Here is a 24550-nt window from a genome sequence, read left to right on the forward strand (position 1 = left end):
GTTTCTAATTGACTTTGAAACTCTGACAGAATTACTCCGTTCTTCACTCTTTATATGTATAGATTTCATTTTTTAAATTTAGTAATTTTTATTATTTTAATTTTATTACATAGCCATTATATTGCCTTCAGCTATCACAATTTTATTTTTTGTTATACTTTTCAGCCACATTTTTATGAAAAGTTGTGCTTGAACTTCTTAAATAATTGGCTCACAATAATTACGTTCAGATGCTCTAAAATTCCTTTCACAAGGTTAAATTACTGAACATTTGGTGAAACTAGCGCTGAGTTACTTCTATTGATTTTGAAAGTGAAAATCCGCCATTACACTACCTTTTTTTTTTCTTTTGTACAGAGGAGGGACCCGAAGGCTTTCACTGCAGCCTGAAGCTTATTCAGCTTACCACTCCTATTCTGTGAATGATTGGGTAGCCGAACGGCCGTGCTCTTGTACAAGTACAGCACGCAGCATCGTGAACTGAACCTGGGCTATGGTATGGATGATGATATCTGAATTAATGATGTCGAAATGAGTCCGAGATCCAACACCAAAAGTTACTCAGCAATTCTGCTTCAGTTGGTTGAGGGAAAACCCTGAAAAAACCCCAACCAGTATTTGAACCCAGGCCCGCTCGTTTCACGGTCAGACATGCTAACCGTTACTCCATACCGGTGGATTATTACACTACTTTACTACTGACAACATCAGAAAACAAAAAATCACCAGCCTTCGCCCAGCGTATAGCAAGGCATAACAAAAGCCTGAACTAACCTAATGTAATCTGTCACAAATCCGTATATGCAAGGTACAGCATGAGTATACACTAGACTAGACGGCATTTCGGAAGGTGGTTAGCTTCTATATGCGCCGTAGCATTTCTGGTATGTGACGTCACAAGCTTGTACAGTAGAACCAATCAGAATCAGTCTATAACAAGCACTTCCCGAGTTTGTTTGTTCACGTGCGAGTGTTTCAATACATTGAATAAGTAAAACTAACATTTACTGTGTATGTAAGGTAAATAAATGGAAGAAGAGACTGTAAAAAGACAAGTATTACACAAGCAGGCGCGGAAAATAGTGTTTAAGGTGTATAATTATTTTAAAAACGTTAACGAGCAGAATGTTGCCGGCCATCTTGATGCTGGCAGCAACATTGCCAACACGCAAGAAACGACTATAGAAGGATGTGGTGTGGGATTGAGAATCGTGCAAAGAATATTGTTAGTGAAGGAAAGAGGGTTTGTTTGGTGTCATGCTTACAGTAATCAACGGCTAAGGTCATTATTGTCTTTTGATAATTTAAATTCTCTCCTGCGCTATTTGTATTGCACGTGCGTGAAGTACGATGTGGCAATGTTGTACGCTGCCTTGCTCTCTCTATCTGTCTCAACGCAAACGCTAGCAGACAAACCGCCTTCCAAATTGCCGTCGACTCTAGATGAAACTTTCCTATGTCACCAAAGTTATGTTGGTATGACTGAGGAGAGAGCTTTAAACACTTGAAGGTGTATAAGTGAAGTACGAGGAAGTAACTCAGTGCTAGTTTAGCCGAACATTTTTTCTGGGGAGGCCCCACATCAGTGAGACCTCATCGACACCCCCCCCCCCCCACCCGGAAAATACACATGGGTGGCCTTAAATGGAAGTCATAAAGACTGGAATCAGAAGAATATGGAGAGTTTTTGTAATACTTCCCATTCTGCGCACTTTCAAACATATTTATTAGACTTCCATTCTTGACATTAGTTGCTGAAAAAATTATTTTTGTCTGTGTAGATTGGGACCACTGAGTGATGTGAAGATTTGAAGATTTCTAAATCTTTGTCTACTTATACCATTATCATACATAGTATTACCACAGTCTAGTGTATACAGTCACGAAGCTCAATATGTAATAAATATGCATCCATAGATAGTTGCTAACCACTAGGATTGCTACTATCACCTCATTACAGACAATGCGAAATAGTACCTGCACAGTCTGTTGTTCCTAGCAACCTCCTCAACTCAAGCTTCGTGACTGTATATACTAGACTGTGATATTACATAAAATCACAGAAATGCTTCTAGTTAAGCTGAAAATTTGAAGAAACACATTAAAAGCTACAAATAGAAATCATCATAAAATAATCTGTGAACATTTAAAAGTGACCTATAATTGCTAGTACATACATAATTTTCTCTATCAACAGTTTGCCACTACAGTAGCTCACGAGTATATAAATTGTTTCAAACATAACTCTTTTAGAACATATATCGATATGTGATATTATAACAACATCAAAAATTCTATCTCATGGCATCACAAACAATATAGTAGTTTTCAGTTTTTGTTCTGCAAGCTTTTTCGTAGTGCACTGACAATCTTTTCTAGACTAGTTAAGTCGTAAAATTATATTGCTCTGCATTTTCAGCACTCTAATATTCATATAAAACAATGAATAACGAACTTTTTAGTGCCAAAGGAAGCAAAGGTAGTGCAAGATAATTACAGAAACAATCAACTGTAAAAATTCTCTGTTTTATAATTGATCATAAGTTATTTCGTTTGCTTAGCTATGCACATGTTTGCATTTGCTTCTGTTACAAAGCTCTAATAATTACTGTGCTAAGCTTTTTTTTTATTTTATTTATGTTATGTTGGCAAACACATTCCTAAAAATGCACTGTAGTGCAGCAGAATATCACAGACTTTAAGTAGTAATAGTGCATTAGTGGCAAGTTTATTATATAAACTATCATACCGGTTGCTTTTAAATACTACTTCAAAATTGTAGATTTTTCTGTATATTTATTTTAATCTTAATGGAACCCTATGAGTAATAATTATTTTAGAATATAGTTAGGAAATTAGCCCTTTAGTACTTTTTAAAATAATATATAGATTTTTACGTAATATTAACCTCTCTCATATTGATATAAGGCAGTGTTTCCCAAACTTCCAGCACACTCGCATACATGTTTTTAAAATTATACTAGCTTATTCCCTGTCAAGTGAAGAGAGTTTGGAAGATGTAATAATATTTCAAAATGTCATTAAAACGAAAATAATCATAAAAATATTATTTTAATATTTGCGTTATTAGTTACGGATATGAACTGTATTTGTTTAATTATTAACTGTAAATTTAATTATACAGTGCAATCGGTTTTGCTTTCCATCAGGGTGTTGTGCCTATGGGCGAGTACGTCGCTTGTTAGCCGAAGTTTTCCCTAAATGTAATGTGGATGTAAAGTACTAATACGATAGCAAATCATCAGACTTGTCTCGTCAAAATAGGTTACCATTTTGCAGTCACCAATTATCAAAGAAGTCAGTAAATAAATTATGAAAGGAGTCATTAAGTAACCAATTATCAAAGAAGTCGGTATATAAATTATAAAAGGAGTCATTAAGTAACCAATTATGAAAGAAGTCGGTAAATAAATTATTAAAAGAATCATTCAGTAACCAATTATCAAAGAAGTTGGTAAATAAATTATCAAAGGAGTCATTAAGTAACCAATTATGAAAGGAGTCATTAAGTAACCAATTATCAAAAAAGTCGGTAAATAAATTATTAAAAGAGTCATTAAGTAACCAATTATCAAAGAAGTTGGTAAATAAATTATGAAAGGAGTCATTAAGTAACCAATTATCAAAGAAGTCGGTAAATAAATTATTAAAAGAGTCATTAAGTAACCAATTATCAAAGAAGTTGGTAAATAAATTATCAAAGGAGTCATTAAGTAACCAATTATGAAAGGAGTCATTAAGTAACCAATTATCAAAAAAGTCGGTAAATAAATTATTAAAAGAGTCATTAAGTAGCCAATTATCAAAGAAGTTGGTAAATAAATTATGAAAGGAGTCATTAAGTAACCAATTATCAAAGAAGTCGGTAAATAAATTATGAAAGGAGTCATCAAGTAACCAATTATCAAAGAAGTCGGTAAATAAATTATTAAAAGTCATTAAGTAACCAGTTATCAAAGAAGCTGGTAAATAAATTATCAAAGGAGTAATTAAGTAACCAATTATGAAAGGAGTCATTAAGTAACCAATTATCAAAGAAGTCGGTAAATAAATTATGAAAGAAGTCATTAAGTAGCCAATTATCAAAGAAGTTGGTAAATACATTATGAAAGGAGTAATTAAGTAACCAATTATCAAAGAAGTCGGTAAATAAATTATGAAAGGAGTCATTAAGTAACCAATTATCAAAGAAGTCGGTAAATAAACTATCAAAGAAGTCATTAAGTAACCAATTATGAAAGGAGTCATTAAGTAACCAATTCAAAAGAGTCAGTAAATAACCATATGAAAGGAGTTATTAAGTAACCAATTTTATTATAAAAGAACATTTTTAAACGTGTGTTCACTAAATATTTTTACATGCCACATTTTGGGAAACACTGATCTAAGACAATACTTGTACTTCTTGCAGAACATAATAAAATAAATGAATGAACAAATCAGCTTATTGAAAGTATTAAAAACATAATATTTGGGACATTAAGAAGTAATTTTTGCCCTTACTAGAACCAAACTAATAGGGCTCTAACATTTGTTCAGAATGAATATCGTACTTAAAACAAAACAATATAAAATTTCTCATATATTCTTGAGAAATATCGGCATTCTTATCAGTAAAATGCACTGAAAACTAAAGATTATACATGTTCAATCTTTCGTACACTACTTTTAACACTTGAATATAAATAATTGATTAGATGGCGATCTTACTAGTGTTAATTATGTAAGCATGTGCGGCTTACAGCTGTTTCGGTGCTATTCGACACCATCCTCAGGGCCTACTAGATCTCGGCGCTATCTCAACTTCGCTGCCTGTTGTGTGGGTGTGTTCGTGTGATGAAGAGTTGTGTCAAATAGTGTGTGTGTTCTGAAATTGATCTGTGTGTTGAGAATTTGATTGGGGTGTGTTTTAGTGTGTCTGTATATTTCATATTGTTGAGTTTTTGGTTTTTGGGTTGTATGTGTAGGATTTCCCTGTCTGTATTTATGTTATTGTATGTGTGGTTAGCATTAGTTATGTGTTTGGCATATGTAGATGTATTGTGTCCTCTGGTTATTGCTTTAATGTGTTCTTGGACAGACAGGCAGATCATTCCAAACTCGATACAAAGAACACATTAAAGCAATAACCAGAGGACACAATACATCTACATATGACGAACACATAACTAATGCTAACAACACATACAATAACATTAATACAAACATGGAAATCCTACACATACAACCCAAAAATCAAAAACTCAACACACCAGAACAATATGAAATGTACAGACACACAAAAACACACCCCAATCAAATTCTCAACACACAGATCAATTTCAGAACACACACACCATTTAACACAACTCTTCATCACACGAACGCACCCACACAACAGGCAGCGAAGTTGAGATAGCACCGAGATCTAGTAGGCTCTGAGGATGGTGTTGAATAGCACTGAAACAGCTGTAAGCCGCACATGCTTACATAATTAACACGAGTAAGATCGCCATTTAATCAATTATTTAAAGATTATATTTTATATTGGCCAACCCTAGTATAAACTTAGGTTCAATTTCAGTTACTTGAAACTACACATATGACAAAGTTCTTTATATTGAGCATGTGTGGATGAAGTTCTCATTGGAGTTAAAATGATAATAAAAATTTTTAACTTGATATACCAATGTATTCAAACTGTATAAACTTCGGATATACTTAGTGAAGAACTACAATTTAAATCTTACTGAGCAATTAAATATAGTACGAGAAATTCCGTTTGTTGCAGAAGTAAAATAATTTCGTCTTTTAATCCAAAATTTATTCAAAGAAGTGATAAGTATAAATCACAATATCATCTGCAAGAAGTAGATTTCAGTGATATATTTATTAATAACCTTTCTGTATATAAGTTAGTTAGTTACGGTACATAAAGAACGCCATAGTTCTAGCATGCTAACGACTTTCTGAACAGTAATAATTAATTTTCTGAAAAAATGGTAGTGTACAACATTTTTAGAGAATAATTATCTATTATATTTGACTGGAATATTAAGTGAAGGAAATAATTTAAAAAATACGATAAATTTGCAGGAACCTAATAGAATGTCCTGAAGAATATAGTCAGTTTAATTTGGCTATGTTTGAAGTGATTGAGAATTTGAGGCATTCTCCAACTTCGCCTTTATGAAACTTTCCAGAGATGAAAGGAAGCCTCAGAAAAGCAATTTTCAATGTGATGGCCTGCTGAACTTAGTTCAGAATAGAGACACACGGACTTCGAGGAAGAGCTATCGAGTACAGTGGTGGAACTACATCTACTATACTGTGAGGACTGATTCAAGAGGGCATATGACGCAACAGACGTTAGTATAACATTGGTCCTGTGCAAGAAAATGTGCAAACAAATGCACCTTGTTTGTGCATGATTTAATATATGACAGACCTTTGTGATATTTTGCATTCAGTACATGATGTTACCACTATCTTCACTGACAGGGCCGCTGACAGAATTTATGGGCCCCTATGCAATACTGTACTCGGACCCCCGTTGCAAAAAGTAGCAATTACAAGTTATCAGTTATTCTAACCATAATAATTATTTGCAAAATAAATAAGAGGTAACCCCATACACAGATACAAACTTAAAAATATACACGTTTATTATATTGGAAACTTTTAGCAAAACTTCACATTAGCACACTATATTATATTCATAAAACATTATTCCTAAACACCTGTAATTTCTAACTTGCAGTCTAACATCAACAAACAACTCTCCTTGACTTCATTGATGCAAAATCATCAATTATATCACCAAAATTTAAAGATCTAGCAAGATCGCTCTCCAGACTAAGGAGGCCAAGGTTACTCAGTCGTTCTTGACACATTGTTTATCTGAATACATTTTTTATTTCCTTCATTTTGCTGAAGGATCTTTTAGCATCAGCAACTGTCACAGGAATTGTATAGAAAATTCTAATGGCTATGCAAATATTTGGAAATACACTGTCCCGTTTTAATTCCCTCAGACTATTTAGGAGATTCATAGGTTTCAATGGAGTTAGCCCTAAATTAGAGGCATGAATGGTTTTAAATATTTCGGCTCATTACTAATCTCTTTGTTAATGTCTTCATAATATTTTCCACCCAGTCTAGCATCCATATTATTATCTTCCAATTTTTTCTGTCTCTCCTTGTGCTTCTCAACTCCCGACTTATGCCTATACTTGTCCATTGTGCAGTTAAACTATAACCAGTAACACTAATGAACAGAATTTACTAGACAAACGACAACGAAAAGACGAAAGTTTCGACACGAAACATACAATATACTGAAAAAGAAACGTATCCTGAGACTTCGGTTTGAGAGAGTCCACTAGCATATTGTGGTGGGCCAGCAGAAGTTTGGTAGTTAAAAAGGACAACCCAATAAATAATTGAACGTGTTCAGTACAAGCGACGGGAACATAGTTCAGCCAAATGCCGGGGCCCTCAGTTGTCGTGTCGGTGAACGTTAATGCCGGAAACCGATATTCTATTATATAAAAGTTAAATATTTACATATGAAGTGGTAATTTGTATTAATTCTACTATTGTTGAGTTAATATGTCAAATTTATGTAACAAATATTCTTACAAAATATAGTACCCTTATGTATCTATGAATAATTATGATAATAAAAAGTAATCAGACTCAATCTGATGGGCCCTTATTGCTCATGGGCCCATATACACTCGTCCCCTTTGCCCCCCCTTCTCGGCGGCCCTGTTCACTGATAACGGATACACGTAATAAAGTGTATAGGTTATTATGTTGTGGTAATGTGTTAAGGATAATCACAAACATATGCTTCAAAATTATTGAGTAATACTAATTGTATTTTTTGTCCATCCGAAAGCTATAAATTCAGCAAAAACTGATACTTTTAAACATCTTGATAGCGTAGACTTGGACTTAAAAGCTTTGAGACAATAAAGTTTTAGCAAATAGTCTTGATGATAATATACAGTGTGTCCGACAAGTCTCACATCATAGGGTAAATTATATGTGCTCGATATGAGCGTCTCCAAGGTTCATAACATGTCTGGAGGTGAAACTTCATGCTATTGAGAATGCAGTGTAACATATCAGCGGTGGTTTCATGACACTTTTCCTTGATCCGTGTTCGTAGATGTTGCAGATCACAAATCTTTACTTTGTACACCTTTTCCTTCAGATAACACCATAAAGTAAAGTTAAGGGGGTTTAAGTCTGGCGACCTTGGAGACCATTCTCTGGATCCTCTGCGTCCTATCCATTGCCGGCATGGTTCACCTAAAATAAAAAAAAAAATTAATAACAAATCTTATGATATCACCTATGATACGGAATTTGTTGGACACCCTGTATTGCTCACTGACGTGATACAGTGGTAGCACATGTGGCTACAAACCCCGTGGTCTCAGCTTGTAATCCTGATGGTGAATGTGCAAATTTTACTTCCTCCTTCAGGGATTGGATATCTAACCCTTGTGTTGTGTACCGCTGTGTTTTTTCACGCGCAGCTCTTGAGACATGTTGACCACATGATCAAAGAGCCGCATAATTTGTGAATGTCTAATATTCCTACACAATTTCTAAAAAAAAAGTATGCCTAAAGACTCAAAGAACCCATTGTTAAAAGGTGATGATGATGATGAGGATGATGATGATGATGATGATGATGATGAAATGTGGTATGGCTTCTGGTTCCTTACATTACACTACACAATGAAAGATAATATTCACCTTTGTTTACATGACTGTTTTTCTTCTGTTAAATTCATTCCAAGTCAATTCGTCCACAGCACAAAGTCTAATATACAGAAAGTCCACTACAAAAATGTCGACAGTCAAATAAGGCCAGTAGTCAAAATGTCCCCATGTATGGTGGGTCCCTATCACCACGGCATGGCGCGTCCTCAGGTTGCGGATAGAGGAGACGGCCTCCAGATATGGAGGGTAGCTGCGAATATATTGAATAAGCAGTCGTGGACAGCCGATAAGGGGTGGTCCTCCAGCTTGGGGGTTGGGCGAAGGGCTAACAACCCATCACCGTAAAAAACAGCTTGTTACGAATTCCTACAGTAAGCCTCGGAATAGGACTGATTCTCTGGCACGACCACAGCAAAGGAATAAGGTTTTGAGATTTGGCACTTGGAACGTAACTAGTCTTTATAGAACAGGAGGGGTAACATTAGTAGCAAAAGAACTAGCTAGATATAGAATAGACTTTGTGGGAGTACAAGAGGTTAGGTTAGATGGGAATGGCATATCACAAATAGGAGATTACTTGTTGTATTATGGGGAAGGAAACAATAATCACCAATTAGGAACAGGATTCTTTGTACATAAAAGAATAAACTCAGCAGTAAAAAAGGTCGAATTTATCAGTGACAGGTTATCGTATTTAGTACTTAAGGGTAGATGGTGCGACATCATAGTTATAAATGCTCACGCCCCTACAGAAGAGAAAGACGACTATCTAAAGGATAGCTTCTATGAGGAATTGGAACATACTTTTGATCAGTTCCCTAGATATCATATGAAAATTTTATTGGGGGATTTCAACGCTAAAGTAGGACAGGAGGATATTTTTAGACCAACTATTGGAAAAGAGAGCCTACACGCAATTAGTAGTGACAATGGAGTTAGATTAGTCAACTTTGCCACATCGAAAAATTTAATTGTCAAAAGTACAACATTCCCCCATAAGGATATACATAAATATACTTGGAAACAAATGTAAATGACACTCGGGAGGAAATTAAACGCAGAATAAATATGGGAAATGCGTGTTATTATTCGGTTGAGAAGCTCTTATCATCCAGTCTGCTGTCCAAAAATCTGAAAGTTAGAATTTATAAAACAGTTATATTACCGGTTCTTCTATATGGCTGTGAAACTTGGACTCTCACTCTGAGAGAGGAACATAGGTTAAGGGTGTTTGAGAATAAGGTGCTTAGGAAAATATTTGGGTCTAAGCGGGATGAAGTTACAGGAGAATGGAGAAAGTTACACAACACAGAACTGCACGCATTGTATTCTTCACCTGACATAATTAGGAACTTGAAATCCAGACGTTTGAGATGGGCAGGGCATGTAGCACGTATGGGCGAATCCAGAAATGCATATAGAGTGTTAGTTGGGAGACCGGAGGGAAAAAGACCTTTAGGGAGGCCGAGACGTAGATGGGAGGATAATATTAAAATGGATTTGAGGGAGGTGGGGTATGATGATAGAGACTGGCTTAATCTTGCACAGGATAGGGACCGATGGCGGGCTTATGTGAGGGCGGCAATGAACCTTCGGGTTCCTTAAAAGCCATTTGTAAGTAAGTAAGTAAGTCAAAATGTCCAATATGCAGAAATATGCAATAAATTTTATGTATATAAACGATTATTCAACATTCTTTTTGGAGAACTACACCGCCAAGATTCCCACCTTCTGTGTCAAATTCCTAGGAAATAACGTTGCAAGGTGTTCATAGAACCAATAATGTATAGGTCTCTACTCTAAATTTCAAAAAATGATTGCTGGACTTCATGTCAGTATTTGGAGATTTATAGAAAATGTAATACAAGAACAGAATGAGACAGAATACCATAATCCAAATTTGTTATGATCATATTAAACGCAGGACACTCCCTAAACAATAAATATATTGCAAATCTATGACGAATTGAAGAGATTATACACCAATACAATCAATATAAGGACAAGAATAATGTGAAACAATATTTGCGGGCACTTTCATATCATATGAAGTTGTATGCTGACCACAGTGGAGAAGAAAAATATTATTATAAAATGAAATTAATTACAAAATATTGTAAATTTAGCTTTCATTTCATTGTCAAATTATTAATTTACATGTGATATATATTGATAGAAGAGTTATATGAGACAGGGAATCGTCCAGATGACTTGACTATAGATGACGAAGCAGCCGTATTAGAAGACGAAAAGGGATTTTCTATTTTAAGGGAAGAAGTTGAACTAGCGCTTAGGGAAATGAAGAATGGGAAAGCAACAGGAGTTGATGGAATCCCCATTGAACTAGTGAAGAGAAGAAGGAAATTCTATCATTATGCAAAGAAATATATGAGAAAGGCAACTGGCCTGAAGATTTTACGGAGACAGTGTTGCTTCCAATACCGAAGAAAAATAATGCCAAGAAGTGTAACGAGTTCAGGACTATCAGCCTGATATCACACTCGGCGAAAATTCTTCTGTGAATACCTACTGAATTGACGTTTATATTCTGAGATGGAAAAACAGTTGGAAGAAGAGCAGCTTGGCTTCAGGAAGGGAAAAGGTACGAGAGATGCAATTGGACTGCTACGGACAATCTGCAAAAGATACCTAGAGAAGAATTCTGTCCATACTGAGTCATACAGCATATGAGTGCCTACACGGAGATCTGTACTGATCTTAGATCATCTCTTGCTGTTCTTAATATATCTTCTTCAATATCCATAAACATTAATGGTCCACCTCTACAACACTGAATTCCAGACCATATATAAAAGAATGTATACATCTTGATTACACAACTTTTAACACTGTATCACTTCGGAATATGTATGATAAGACTTTCTTGTGTTAAATTTTAATGTACCTTGTTTACATGTTTCTACCTATTTATGGGTCATCTTCAGAACTGGTCCTTGTTGGTGTTGGCGCCTCTTGTTTCCTGTGAGGGTGCGTTCGTAGTGTAGAGTCAAAGAGTGTATGTGTTTTGAAATTGAGTTGTGTGTTGAGAATATCGTTGGGGTATGTTTTCGTGTGTCTGTATATTTCATATTGTTCTAGTGTGTTGAGTTTCTGGCTTTTTGGTTGTATGTGTAGTATTTCCATGTCTGTGTTGATGTCTCTGTAGGTGTGGTTAGCATTTGTGATGTGTTCTGCATATGTGGAGGTGTTTTGTAATTTTGTTATGGCTGTGATGTGTTCTTTGTAATGTGTTTGAAATGATCTGCCTGTCTGTCCTATGTAGAAGTTGTTGCAGGTGTTACATTTGACAACATAATACATAAGACAAAACATAACCACAAAAAACATAAGAATACAACACAAACACAAGAACACAAAAAATACATCACACTAACATACGAAAACAAAAACACGCATAAAATTGCAACCTCATTCAAGAAATTAAATTACAACATCGCATACAGAACAAATAACACTCTACAAAAACATCTCAACACACAAACAACACAAACAAACAAATACAACCACACAGGCGTATACAAACTCAAATGTAACACCTGCAACAACTTCTACATAGGACAGACAGGCAGATCATTTGAAACACGTTACAAAGAACACATCACAAATGCCAACCACACCTACAGCGACATCAACACAGACATGGAAATACTACACATGCAACCAAAAAGCCAGAAACTCAACACAATAGAACAATATGAAATATACAGACACACGAAAACACACCCCAACGATATTCTCAACACACAACTCAATTTCAAATCACATACACTCTTTACTCTAAACTATGAACGCACCCTCACTGGAAACAAGAGGCACCAAGACCAACAACGACCAGTTCGGAAGATGACCCATAAATAGGTCGAAACATGTAAACAAGATACGTTAAAATTTAACACAAGAAAGTCTTATCATACATATTCCGAAATAAGAGAATGGTTGAAAAACACACACTATGTTCCTGTGGGTTCACCATAGCTCTCTAAATGCTGCAGAATTCACACTTGAAATGTAAACATTCACGTTATTTAACACAATTTGCTTCTATCCAATAATGCCACGATAACAAGCAAAAAAAAAAAAGGAACAGCGTCTTTTTTATGGTGCCATCTATTGTTATCCATCAACAATTACAGCTACACATCCCCTGAAATTCTTTGAGCCGTTCTTTCTAATGGCACTGGTATGAATTTCGTAATACACATAGTTACAAAATTATAGCAGTTTATAACCATGGAATGTTTCTGTGGACACAGTGTATGTTTTGTATATATTTGAACAATAAAAGTATATACACCGTGGTTACAAATTATTTTACGATTTCAGAAGGCTATATTTTCATCAATATTGAACATCAATACATGATCCTACCACCATTTGAAAGAGGAAAGTTTGAAGTTTTATACTGACCTTAGATGCACTTGATGTGAGCCCCACTGTAATACAGCAGATGTCCAGGCGGTGTTCCCATTCTTGACAAAACCTTTCAAGCATGTCTTGTGTGACATTCTTAATTGCTGTGTTAATGCACCTTCTCAATTCGGCCTACATCGCTGAAAGTGGAATTATGTAAACATTGTCCTTGACGAAACCCCACAGAAAGAAATCACACACTGTGAAATCCGGCCGTCCAATCCGTCGACCTGGTAAGTGTTGATATAGGAAAATTGGCTAATGCCACAACTCACGAATGAGAAGGAACAGAGATTCATTTTCTAACAAAATGGAACCCCACCACATTGATATATAGAGGTCTTGGAGTACCTAAATCAACACCTACCAGGTCAATGGATTGGTCGTGCAATGGAATCAGACAGCACCTTCTGCATATGGCCAGCCCAGTCACCGGATATCACAATGTATGATTTCTTTCTGTGGATTTTCGCCAAAGATAGTGTTTACATACCTTCACTTCCAGCGATGTTGGCTGAATTGAGAAGACATATTAACAAAGCAATCAGAAAACGTCACACACACATGCTTGAGAGGGATTGGCAAGAATGGGAACACTGCCTGGGTGTCTGCCATATTAAATGTGGGGCTCACATCGAGTGCATCTAAGGTTAGAATGGAACTTCAAACTTTCCTCTTTCAAATGGTGGTAAGATCATGTATTTATGTTCAATATTGGTGAAAATATAGCCTTCTGAAATCATCCAATATTTTTTAACAATGGTGTATTTTATATAAACATAGTAAAATTAACTTAATTACAACCATTACAACCATAATATAGCTTGGTTAGGATATTATTTGGCATGAAAAAAGAAGAACAAATGGTTTAGGTAATTTTTCCCTTAAGTGGATAATAACAATAAAACAAAATTTTAAAATCAAGAACTGTTTTTCTACAGTAGCCCATTATTTTTTTGTTTTTCTTGCCACATCATAAATAACCTCATCTCAAGTTGAATTTTACCCAAGATATTATTATTAATGCACAAATATAAGTTCGTAGGCACTGCTTTAATCAAAATTATTTTGTAAATACGGCTCTTTAATTTATAATATCATTTTATATGGAAATATTGTACTTTTAATTGGTAATTATTATTGTATTATTTCCTTAATTTCTGTTATTTTTAATGTGTATTTCGTACCTAATTTATATGAAGTTAATGAATAAACTAACCTTACATTTACAAATCAAGCTTTCAGGTATAACTCCCTGTAAAGTTGATTTGAACAATTTCGAAGGAAAAATTGTTCCTGGGCCGGTTAAACGTACCAAATAACTTTAAATTTACACCTATAATTTTGTAAGTCAGCATAATATAGGTTAAATGTTTATAATATCATTTTATATGAAAATATTGTACTTTTAATTGGTAATTATTATTGTATTATTTGCTTAATTTCTGTTATTTTTAATGTGTATTTCGTACCTAATTTATATGAAGTTAGTGAATAAACTAACCTTAAATTTGCAAATCAAGCTTTCAGGTATAACTCCCTGTAAAGTCGATTTGAACAATTTCGAAGGAACGTACCAAATAACTTTAAATTTACACCTATAATTTTGTAAGTCAGCATAATATAGGTTAAATGTTTATAATATAATTTTATATGAAAATATTGTACTTTTAATTGGTAATTATTATTGTATTATTTGCTTAATTTCTGTTATTTTTAATGTGTATTTCGTACCTAATTTATATGAAGTTAGTGAATAAACTAACCTTAAATTTGCAAATCAAGCTTTCAGGTATAACTCCCTGTAAAGTCGATTTGAACAATTTCGAAGGAACGTACCAAATAACTTTAAATTTACACCTATAATTTTGTAAGTCAACATAATATACTTTCAATGTTTATTGGGATCACAAACATCAAGTATGCACTGCACCTTTTAAAGCAGTCACATATACACAAAACACACTGTAACTTAAATCTCAGGTAGGAGTAGTGCAATAGTTGTTTTGTCTTGCATTTTTTAAAATGTGGCAGGAGTAAGTAGACTATTAATTTCATTTTTGTTGTCTTTCTAATAATCTGACAAATACATATATGGTATTTCTGAAACATTGTGGAAAGTATTACAAAACATTAGCCATTTGTACCAAGTAGTTTAATTTTTTGTAGAAACATATTTGTCATAGCCAATTCAATCAACAAAGTTTGAAAGTTTGCTTATTCCTGCTTTAGGTTTGTCCAAAAATATATCTGTTTTGTGAGAAAGAAATTTACATTTCAGATGAAGACAGAGGCCTCTGAAATTAATTTACAAAGTTAAGAAACGCCAGTTATCAAGACTAATATGATTTATAACGTTTAGTCTTCAAACAACTATCTTTACGTAAAGATTAATTTTTTGTTCCTACAGAATTATCTGTTATGGTTTCTTCATTAAGGAGTTAGGTACAGCTTACATCAGTAAAGTTTTGGATATATTCAACATTTTTTTCCTCCATTACTGTGTGTGTGTATATATATATATTTTTTTTTTTTTTTTTTCAAAATTCAAAATGGTGGCAGTTCACTGTGCAGTGATGAAGCGTTTCCCTCATAACTCAAAAACTATCCAACATTCTGTAATGAAATTTTTTGTGTGTATTTATGCATGTCATATCTACAATATGATGCACAATCACTTCTCTACCTTTGATAGATTGTATGATAAAAATAAATTAATTTTAAAAAAGGTCAAATATCAGTATTTTCTTACAATACAAAATAAAGAAAAATAATATTTATTATGGAATGTTGTTGAAAGAGCATGATATTGTAAACATGAGTTTCACCAATAAAATGAAAGAGAGAGAACATGAAAATGTTAACAAGTTTATGAGTTATGAGGGAAATGCTTCATCATTGCACAGTGAACTGTCACCATTTTGAATTTTGAATTTTGAAAAAAAAAAATATATATATATATATAATTTTTTTAAATCGTAAAAATATTTTTTCATATAACAAAAAGACATACCAATTTTCATTGTACAAGATACAGTAATGGAGGAAAAACATGTTGAATATTTCCAAAACTTTTACTGCTGTAAGCTGTACCTAATCCCTTAATAAAATTTTTTTGTACACCATGCATCATACCGTAGTTCAGTGTTTCTGGAAATATTGATCTAAAAAATATTATGTTCTGTAACTTACTTTTCAGCTGTGGAAAGAAATGAACTGTTGATATTATTATTTTTTAAATTATTAATTTAGTAATTAATAACATAATTTGAAGATTGTTTATCAAATAAAGTGATAAAATAGTAATATAAAATATTTTTTTCCGTCAGTAATAAGAATTTTAAATAGTTTTTGAGACAATATGATAACATTATTTCCTTTTTTTAATTCGTTTTCTTTCTCTTTGGTTTCTGAAAAAAAAAATTCTTGCAAACATACTGTTCTGCATATAGAAATCTTGACTAAATCATGAGATCCTTTGTAAGCTTGCTGACTTGTGTAAATTACTGGAAATAGGAATACAGGGTGAACCATAAGCAATGTCCATAATTTTAAGGTATTATTCTTTGAGATACCGTAAAGTGGGGTGACTTTGAACGCCGAGGTGACTTTGAACAGTAATTTAGCGCCCTTCTAAATTAAATGCTGTACCCTATTTCGAAAAAACTGAACTAATTTATTGACAACTTAAACAGTTTTTTCGCAATTGGGTATTTAAAATAAAAATATTTAATACAATTTTGCTCGTTTTTGCTTCCTTTCCGAGAAAAAAAGTTTATACGAAACATCTTCTTCTTCTTCGTCCAATGGCCGTCCAACTGAAATCTTCTTCTAGTTCATTTGGAATCTTGCTGTCCAGTATAATTTAGTCAAGTTGGCTATCTTCTGTTGTTTAGCATCAAGTTTCCTGCAGGTAAGAAGGTGGTAGCATTCAATGTTGTCCCTGGCTGTCGACTGAAAGTACACTCCTCAGAAGTGAAGGTCATTGTGCTGGTTGCAGGCCTTTTTGTGTTGCTCATTTAGCGTTATCCAGGGGGCACGTGCAGTATATTGTAACTTTTAATACAAAACAATAATGTAATTTTATTCTCACAACAACAATAATCACTTTCTATAATTGAGTTTAAACACTCCCGTCAACAATGGGATTTCCACTCCACACAGCAACACAGTATTCGTTATTGCACTCCCCAGACAACAATGACAATTCACTTGGATTATTGAGAACAACAATGTACTGCTAATCTTAACAACTAATGTTCACAAAGCACTATTTACAAAACAACTGTCAGTTCTCAGTTCACAGTTCGTTGCCTTGGCTAGTTTCTCTAGCTCATTCACTCAAGTTCACAGTATATCGAACCCAAGCCTTCTAGAGACAGTCCACTGCACTCGAACTCAGGCCTTCCGGGGACAGTCCACTGCACTCGAACTCAAGTCTTCCAACTGCGTTCCTCCCGCCTGGACCCTCGCACAGCCGCGGACAAACACTCAAGTCGAACTCCGGTCTCGAAGCTGGCTTCACTGCTACACACTGCTTTCTGACCAAAAACTGACAACTCTGTTCTCCTCGCGTCCTGTATTTATCACTAAACCATAGTTTCGAGAAGATACGATTTTGCGATCAATCTACAGATGCCGTGAAGATGGCGCCTATCTAGACTTCTCTGGATTTCTTCCCTTAGTCACCAGCTGCTTTACTTCCCCCTCTCCCCTCGTCACAGCGCATGCCCTAGGAAGTAGATGTGTGCGCAACTTCATTTGCCGTGTCGCCTGATCCTTCCACACGTGCCCTGCCCTCTATGGGATGCGTGATTGAGTCTCGACGGGGCTGTCACAATATCTACATACGCAAGGAACCTTGCCCTGTTTATATGAAACATTTCATATTGTATTTTGGGAAAGCTACTAAATTAATTCCCAATATACTCAGTCAATTTAAGAGAGCAGGATATTATGATAATAAATGATAGAAAGAATTTTAGTTTTGTCCTTTATATGTACAAAAATTTGATCTCAACAAATTTAACTTTTCGTTCCGAAAAGGAATTTTAAAATGTAACAAAATGTAAAATGTAATGAGTAAAATTGTATGAAACTTTTTTGTTTGAAATATCTAAAAGAATAACCCCCTGAAATTAATGGCATTACTTACCGTTTATTATGTATACTATTCTTGAATAGACAAAGAAAGAAACATTCTTATAATGCAAATAATTTGTTTCTTTCAGTTTACGCAACAATACTAAACTACAGGTCGAACAGTTAGTGGTTTGTCTCCAACTGTTGTCTTGTCAAAAAGTGTTTTCACCTACCGATTACAGGGACAATTCAGTGTCCATAACGCAAACGAAACTGTAAATGATTTACGTATTAATGTACTTGAAAATAAACATATAAATAATTATTTACTCACCAAAATTAATCAAGAAAATGCTGAAAATATCTGCTTTCGTTTCCAAAACATTTCTGGTATCTCTTTAAGGAATGACATAACCATCTATGAAGGTGGAACCAAGTGCATTCTAAAAGAAGAAGAGATGTGGGTCTATTTCTCCATTATGCATCTTCATTAGAATTCATTAAATATATATGTCTACATATAGAATTACAGAGAAACCTGTTCAAGACGGAAGTGACATGGTCCTAATTTTTTTTTCCTTTGTGAACAGGTTTCTGTATTATTCAGGTGTTACATTAAAATGGAATATTTTATCATTCGTATATATGAAAAACAAAATGGCATGCCGCAAACTGCAAGAAGTACAAAATATTCCGTTTAACACTACTCACATTAAATCAGCTTTCTGTCGCTTATTACGTTGGCGAATCATCTTGATTAAAATCTCATTTTTGTATAAATGTTATCGTAACTCACTCATTAGTCATTAAACACTACTAAAGTTTACTAATCTCATTCAATTTAATATCTAACACTATACTCTAATACTTTACTGTATATCACTGCACATTATTAATTAATTGGACTAGGAGCCATCCATTAGAAGCCTTGAATTCTGGTTTATCTACTTTCTTTGCCAGTTCGATGGCTTGCTTTGCAGAATAGATCCAGATTGGCATGTTCTTTGAAAGGTCATGAAGAACCCACTCCCACAACAGTTCATTTATTTCCACATAAACAGTTGCTTTCTGATTCCTTTTATGTCACCAATATTGGCCGCAAGCCACTCACTCATTGTGATCTTTATCTTTAAAGTGTCACATCTGAGTTTTCCACAACTGAACTTCAACATTATTTCACATACACTTCGTTTCTAATTTTCCTTTAACTCGATAACTTTTACTCCATCACTTAATGTTAATGCCACATTTTACGCAACTTTTTTTACCAGGAAATCGCTCTGTCTAGCTACGGGTGTGAAGCATTCAAAATCTATGAAGGGACTAGTCTGCCTAGTCAACAGGGTAATAAAATTTATGACTGACAGGCCAACACACCCCCTCGCACCCTCTAAAATTTTGCAAAGAAAACTTGTTTTTGTCATAGTGACCTACATATTTCGTACATTCCTTGAAATTACATGCTGTTTCAAAATATAGTGTGTCCAAAATATTATTTCCATTCTGAACAGTAACAGGCAGTTTCCGTTTCCGCGTTAGACAGTTTCCATTTCCGCATTAGACAGTTTCCATTTTATTCAGGGAAAATTACACATAATACATACGAATTTCGCTGGGACCAATAAATTGTTCCTAAATAGACAGGATTCCGGATTATTCAGGTTCCGGTTTGAACAGGTTTCACTGTATAAGAAATTCTCCGTTTCTGTAAAATATGTTAAAGCTACTTTCTATTTAATTACCTAGGCTGTAAGCAATTTGTTCAAACACTCTTGTCGTCTTCACTGATCTAACTGATACCATGATAGCCATTAGAGCCTAAGTTCGTGGGTTCAGATCTGGCCGGAGGCAATGGTTTCCTCCTAGAGAGAAGTAAAGCTGGGAAGTACCGTACATGTTTCATATTTACATTATGGTACGTAAAAGAACCCAGCTCCTCATAAAGTCATCTGTATTTACATTATGTAGGCCTACCTAAAAGAACGTGTGTCACGAAATTTATTTACAGGTTTGGAATTTCACTAACTCGGGTGAATATTTTCAAAACTATCTTTGAATCATATAAAAATACTCTTTTGGAACAGAATACTTTAACTGATCCATTTTGTTCTTTGTGATTACTCAGAAACACAACTCATAATGAAAAACAAACGCGACAGGACTTGAGCCTGATGTCCTAGATCCTAACTCTGCTGTATTGTGCTAATTAAGCATGTACCAGTACAGACAAAGCAAATGTTGCGTGCCAGAAAACCACTCAGCTGTTCACCCTGTACAAACAACTTACTTGACAAGATAAAAGGCAAAGTTTTGTACAGAATAATATGGAAATCATAAAAAAATTGAATTTCTCACATTAACAGATGTTAATTTTGGAATATAATCTCATGTGATTAAGTTTACTTAAAGTAGTCTGTATTAAGTATAAGTTAGTAGTAGCATCCAAGCATTTATCTTTATTTATTTGTAATTTAGAATTTTGTGACTGAGCACTATTTTCATTCTGATATTTTTGTGTATATATATTTTAAATTAATATTGCATAAAAATATTTTAATTAATTTTGAAACAGTTGTAATGACTGCGTATCATACGATGGATAATGCACTTTCATACATATGACATGAATATATAATTCTTACTCCAATAAATTACAGAAAATCTCTTTGATACTTTAGTGATGCAATAGTCTTTGAATTATATATCCTGACACAGTTGTATCATATTCAGGATATAGGTTCAGAATCTAAAATAATTTTTGTAATAGAATTTTTAATATTTTATATTTCTGAATCGAGATAATGTAATATGTTATTGAAAAATGAAATCCTTCTCTCATGACACGTTATTTTTCTCGTTTATGGAATTTTTGTGCTAGTTTCTATTGGTCCATTACATTGATAATTGAAACCTTTTATACATCTTGATTACACAACTTTTAACATTGTATCACTTCGGAATATGTATGATAAGAACTTTCTTGTGTTGAATTTTAACGTACCTTGTTAACATGTTTCGACCTATTTTGGGTCATCTTCAGAACTGGTCGTTGTTGGTGTTGGCGCCTCTTGTTTCCTGTGTGGGTGCGTTCGTAGTGTAGAGTCAAAGAGTGTATGTGTTTTGAAATTGAGTTGTGTGTTGAGAATATCGTTGGGGTGGTTTTTTGTGTGTCTGTATATTTCATATTATTCTAGTGTGTTGAGTTTCTGGCTTTTTGGTTGGATGTGCAGTATTTCCATGTCTGTGTTGATGTCTCTGTAGGTGTTGTTGGCATTTGTGATGTGTTCTGCATATGTGGAGGTGTTTTGTAATTTTGTTATGGCTGTGATGTGTTCTTTGTAACGTGTTTGAAATGATCTGCCTGTCTGTCCTATGTAGAAGTTGTTACAGATGTTACATTTGTGCAGGTGTTACAAAAACATCTCAACACACAAACAAACAAATACAACCACACAGGCATATATAAACTGAAATGTAACACCTGCAACAACTTCTACATAGGACAGACCGGCAGATCATTTCAAACACGTTACAAAGAACACATCACAGCCATAACAAAATTACAAAACACCTCCACATATGCAGAACACAACAAAAATGCCAACCACACCTACAGAGACATCAACACAGACATAGAAATACTGCACATCCAACCAAAAAGCCAGAAACTCAACACACTAGAACAATATGAAATATACAGACACGCGAAAACACACCCCAACGATATTCTCAACACACAACTCAATTTCAAAACACATACACTCTTTGACTCTACACTACGAACGCACCCACACAGGAAACAACAGGCGCCAACTCCAACAACGACCCAAAATAGGTCGAAACATGTTAACAAGGTACGTTAAAATTTAACACAAGAAAGACTTATCATACATATTCCGAAATGAAATCTTTTGATGTCGTATGGAAAAACTTATTATTATGGTTTTAGTACTGAATAAGAGTAATTAAATATCTACTTATTTATTTAAAATTTATATTAAAATTGATGGTTTGCTATTGGTCCTAACCTTGTTATGATATTTGAATAATCTTCGCCATAAAATGAGTTCATTTAAACAGACTATTAATTGCAGAATATTATATTATTATATTTCAGTAACCCTTTAAAGTAAGAAGGAGCAATAGTGACTTATGAAATAGGAGATGGGCATTTTTCTTTATGAAATACAGAACACACTAAGTTTCTAAGGTTGCAATTACTTCCGTCTGCATCAAAACGGAGGAAGAGGATGGGATGAGAGGAATGCTGTTTTCATTTGAACTGTTATGAATAGCGAAATTCACTTGACCAACCATTGACATTTGTAATGACCCTAACGAATAAGATTTTTTCTCCTCCCTTCATTTTACTGGCAGATAGAGGTAAGTCCAATCTTCTAAACTTATTGTGAGTTACATTCCTATTAGAATTATTTGTTGAAATATCAGTATGACATTGAGTTTAATTGTAATTATTTTAAGATTATAGAAATGATTATGATCTTTTATTGATCCAAACTTCTGTCATGGACTTGTAATAGTAATGCGGAAGGTATTACTGTAAATTCTTCAGTGTTTATGGAGTTATATTGGAACAGACCAAAAATAAGATAATGTAGCATATGACCAAGAAGCAATATTTATTTACCATATACCGGTATTAAAAAACATGACCTATACATTTTACAAAGTTATGAGATGTACTGATAACTCAGATATGCGAAAAAAGTTAATAGGATTTGCTTTTTTGATATTACTATTAACCTATAAGGATTGTAAATGAAAACTTTCCGTTTAATTTATTTCATAAGACACATTGATGATTTATACTCAGCACACCACACACACATTGGCCTTCTCCACTGGTGTCGTCAATGTCGTTTAATTAAAATCTGCAAAAAGAATGAAAACAAAACTTTGAGAGATGTAGAACATGTTGCAAAAAACGTATTGCTGTATGGCAAATTCAGTCCCCACACGTGTAACTAAAAATAAAATTGCGAATTGTGGAATATTCCGATATGATGGGTAAAAACTAAGTACATTTTCGTAATCAGCACACAAAAGTAGACAAAAATATTTAGTTTCAATTCATAGAAAATCATGCTGCACTGTGTTATCATTAATGAAAATCTTTTTAGTATAAAGAAGCAAATTATTTCAGGTAGCAAATAGTATTTATGCATTATGTTGCCTAAAAGTTTATATTCAATCCATTGTTGAATCTCTACTACAATGCCACAATATTTCTTTGAAAATAATATTGAAATTGCACCACGTCACTGTCCACTGTATGTACTGGGTGTTCAGTTCAAAGTGTGTCATGGCTCGCTGTATGCCGTCATGTGGCTAGCCGATGAGCCTAGAGAATTCAATCTTCCTACACTTCCGCAGAGGTGTATTACCTATGTGTCAGAGAAGTCGTCTAGCAAGTATGGCGTTCATTCTGAAGAGTGCTTACCGATGCGTACGGTAACGCCGGTAGTGGCAGGAATGTTAACTGTTTGGAAACACGTACTGAGGTGGGTTTTTTCTTACTGTCGGGATATGGGGAGAGGGTTAAGACGATTACTTACGTATTTGTTGACATTAACTTCGACGGTCAATATGGACACGGAGCATTTGATTTGTGTTGTGAAATGTTGCCGTATGCAACTGATGATAACAAATACCCTGCGTACGACTTGCCCGCGCAAAACACAGTTCGAAAGAGGTTATGGTAGCACACAGACAGTACTGACCGCCATCTGTTGCTACGACGTTCAAGTTACACCGTACAAGTTCTCAAGTTCAGATTGAACGCCTTGATTAATAGGCAACTTCTCTGACATAAAAGCTGAAACTCGCTTCAAATCGCTGACTCACAACAGTGACGTCATGACACACTTTGAAATGAACACCCAGTATATCATCATCGCTCTTGCAATTATGCACATTGACTTCTTTTTGTGTGAATATTTGTTTTAATGAAAAATGACTGCAGTGTTTATTTGAATCGTTGTTTTAGAAACATAATAAACTAGTTTTTCTAGATAATTGAAACATAATTCCAAAATATTAACAAACATACATTAATGTCGAAGTTTCTTATGCAAAGGAGTAAGAATATATATTCATGTGAGGTGTATTTCACATTTTTATTAATTGCATATGAAATTATAAACATAAAATATTTAGTTACTTTTGTGCGTAGTCGACACAATGGTAAAAAATCATGCAGAAAACATAGCAATGTCATGATATTCATGCACGGGCAGCACCAGGGGGGCTTTGTGGATTAGTGTCCAGCAAAAGTTAA

The 24550-nt window shown here is 34.2% G+C and overlaps 1 protein-coding gene across 16 annotated transcripts in view; it reads left to right on the forward strand.

Annotated features, from left to right (window-relative positions):
- The window catches only part of Rim (Rab3 interacting molecule), a 513404-nt gene that overhangs the window by 476801 nt on the left and 12053 nt on the right, over nucleotides 1-24550 (forward strand). Inside the window, exons 24-25 of one of the 16 annotated variants that reach the window (XM_069820168.1) lie at nucleotides 358-496; nucleotides 6204-6368. The exons of 11 other annotated variants lie outside the window; for them this stretch is intronic. In XM_069820168.1, coding sequence (XP_069676269.1) covers nucleotides 358-390 — 33 coding nt within the window. In that variant the 3' untranslated portion in view covers nucleotides 391-496; nucleotides 6204-6368. Of the gene's footprint in view, nucleotides 1-357; nucleotides 497-6096; nucleotides 6369-24550 lie in introns of those variants that run through there. 4 more of the 16 variants (XM_069820169.1, XM_069820167.1, XM_069820172.1 and 1 more) reach the window with 4 other exon arrangements.

The sequence above is a fragment of the Periplaneta americana genome, chromosome 3 (assembly GCF_040183065.1).
Source record: "Periplaneta americana isolate PAMFEO1 chromosome 3, P.americana_PAMFEO1_priV1, whole genome shotgun sequence".
Lineage (NCBI taxonomy): Eukaryota > Metazoa > Arthropoda > Insecta > Blattodea > Blattidae > Periplaneta > Periplaneta americana.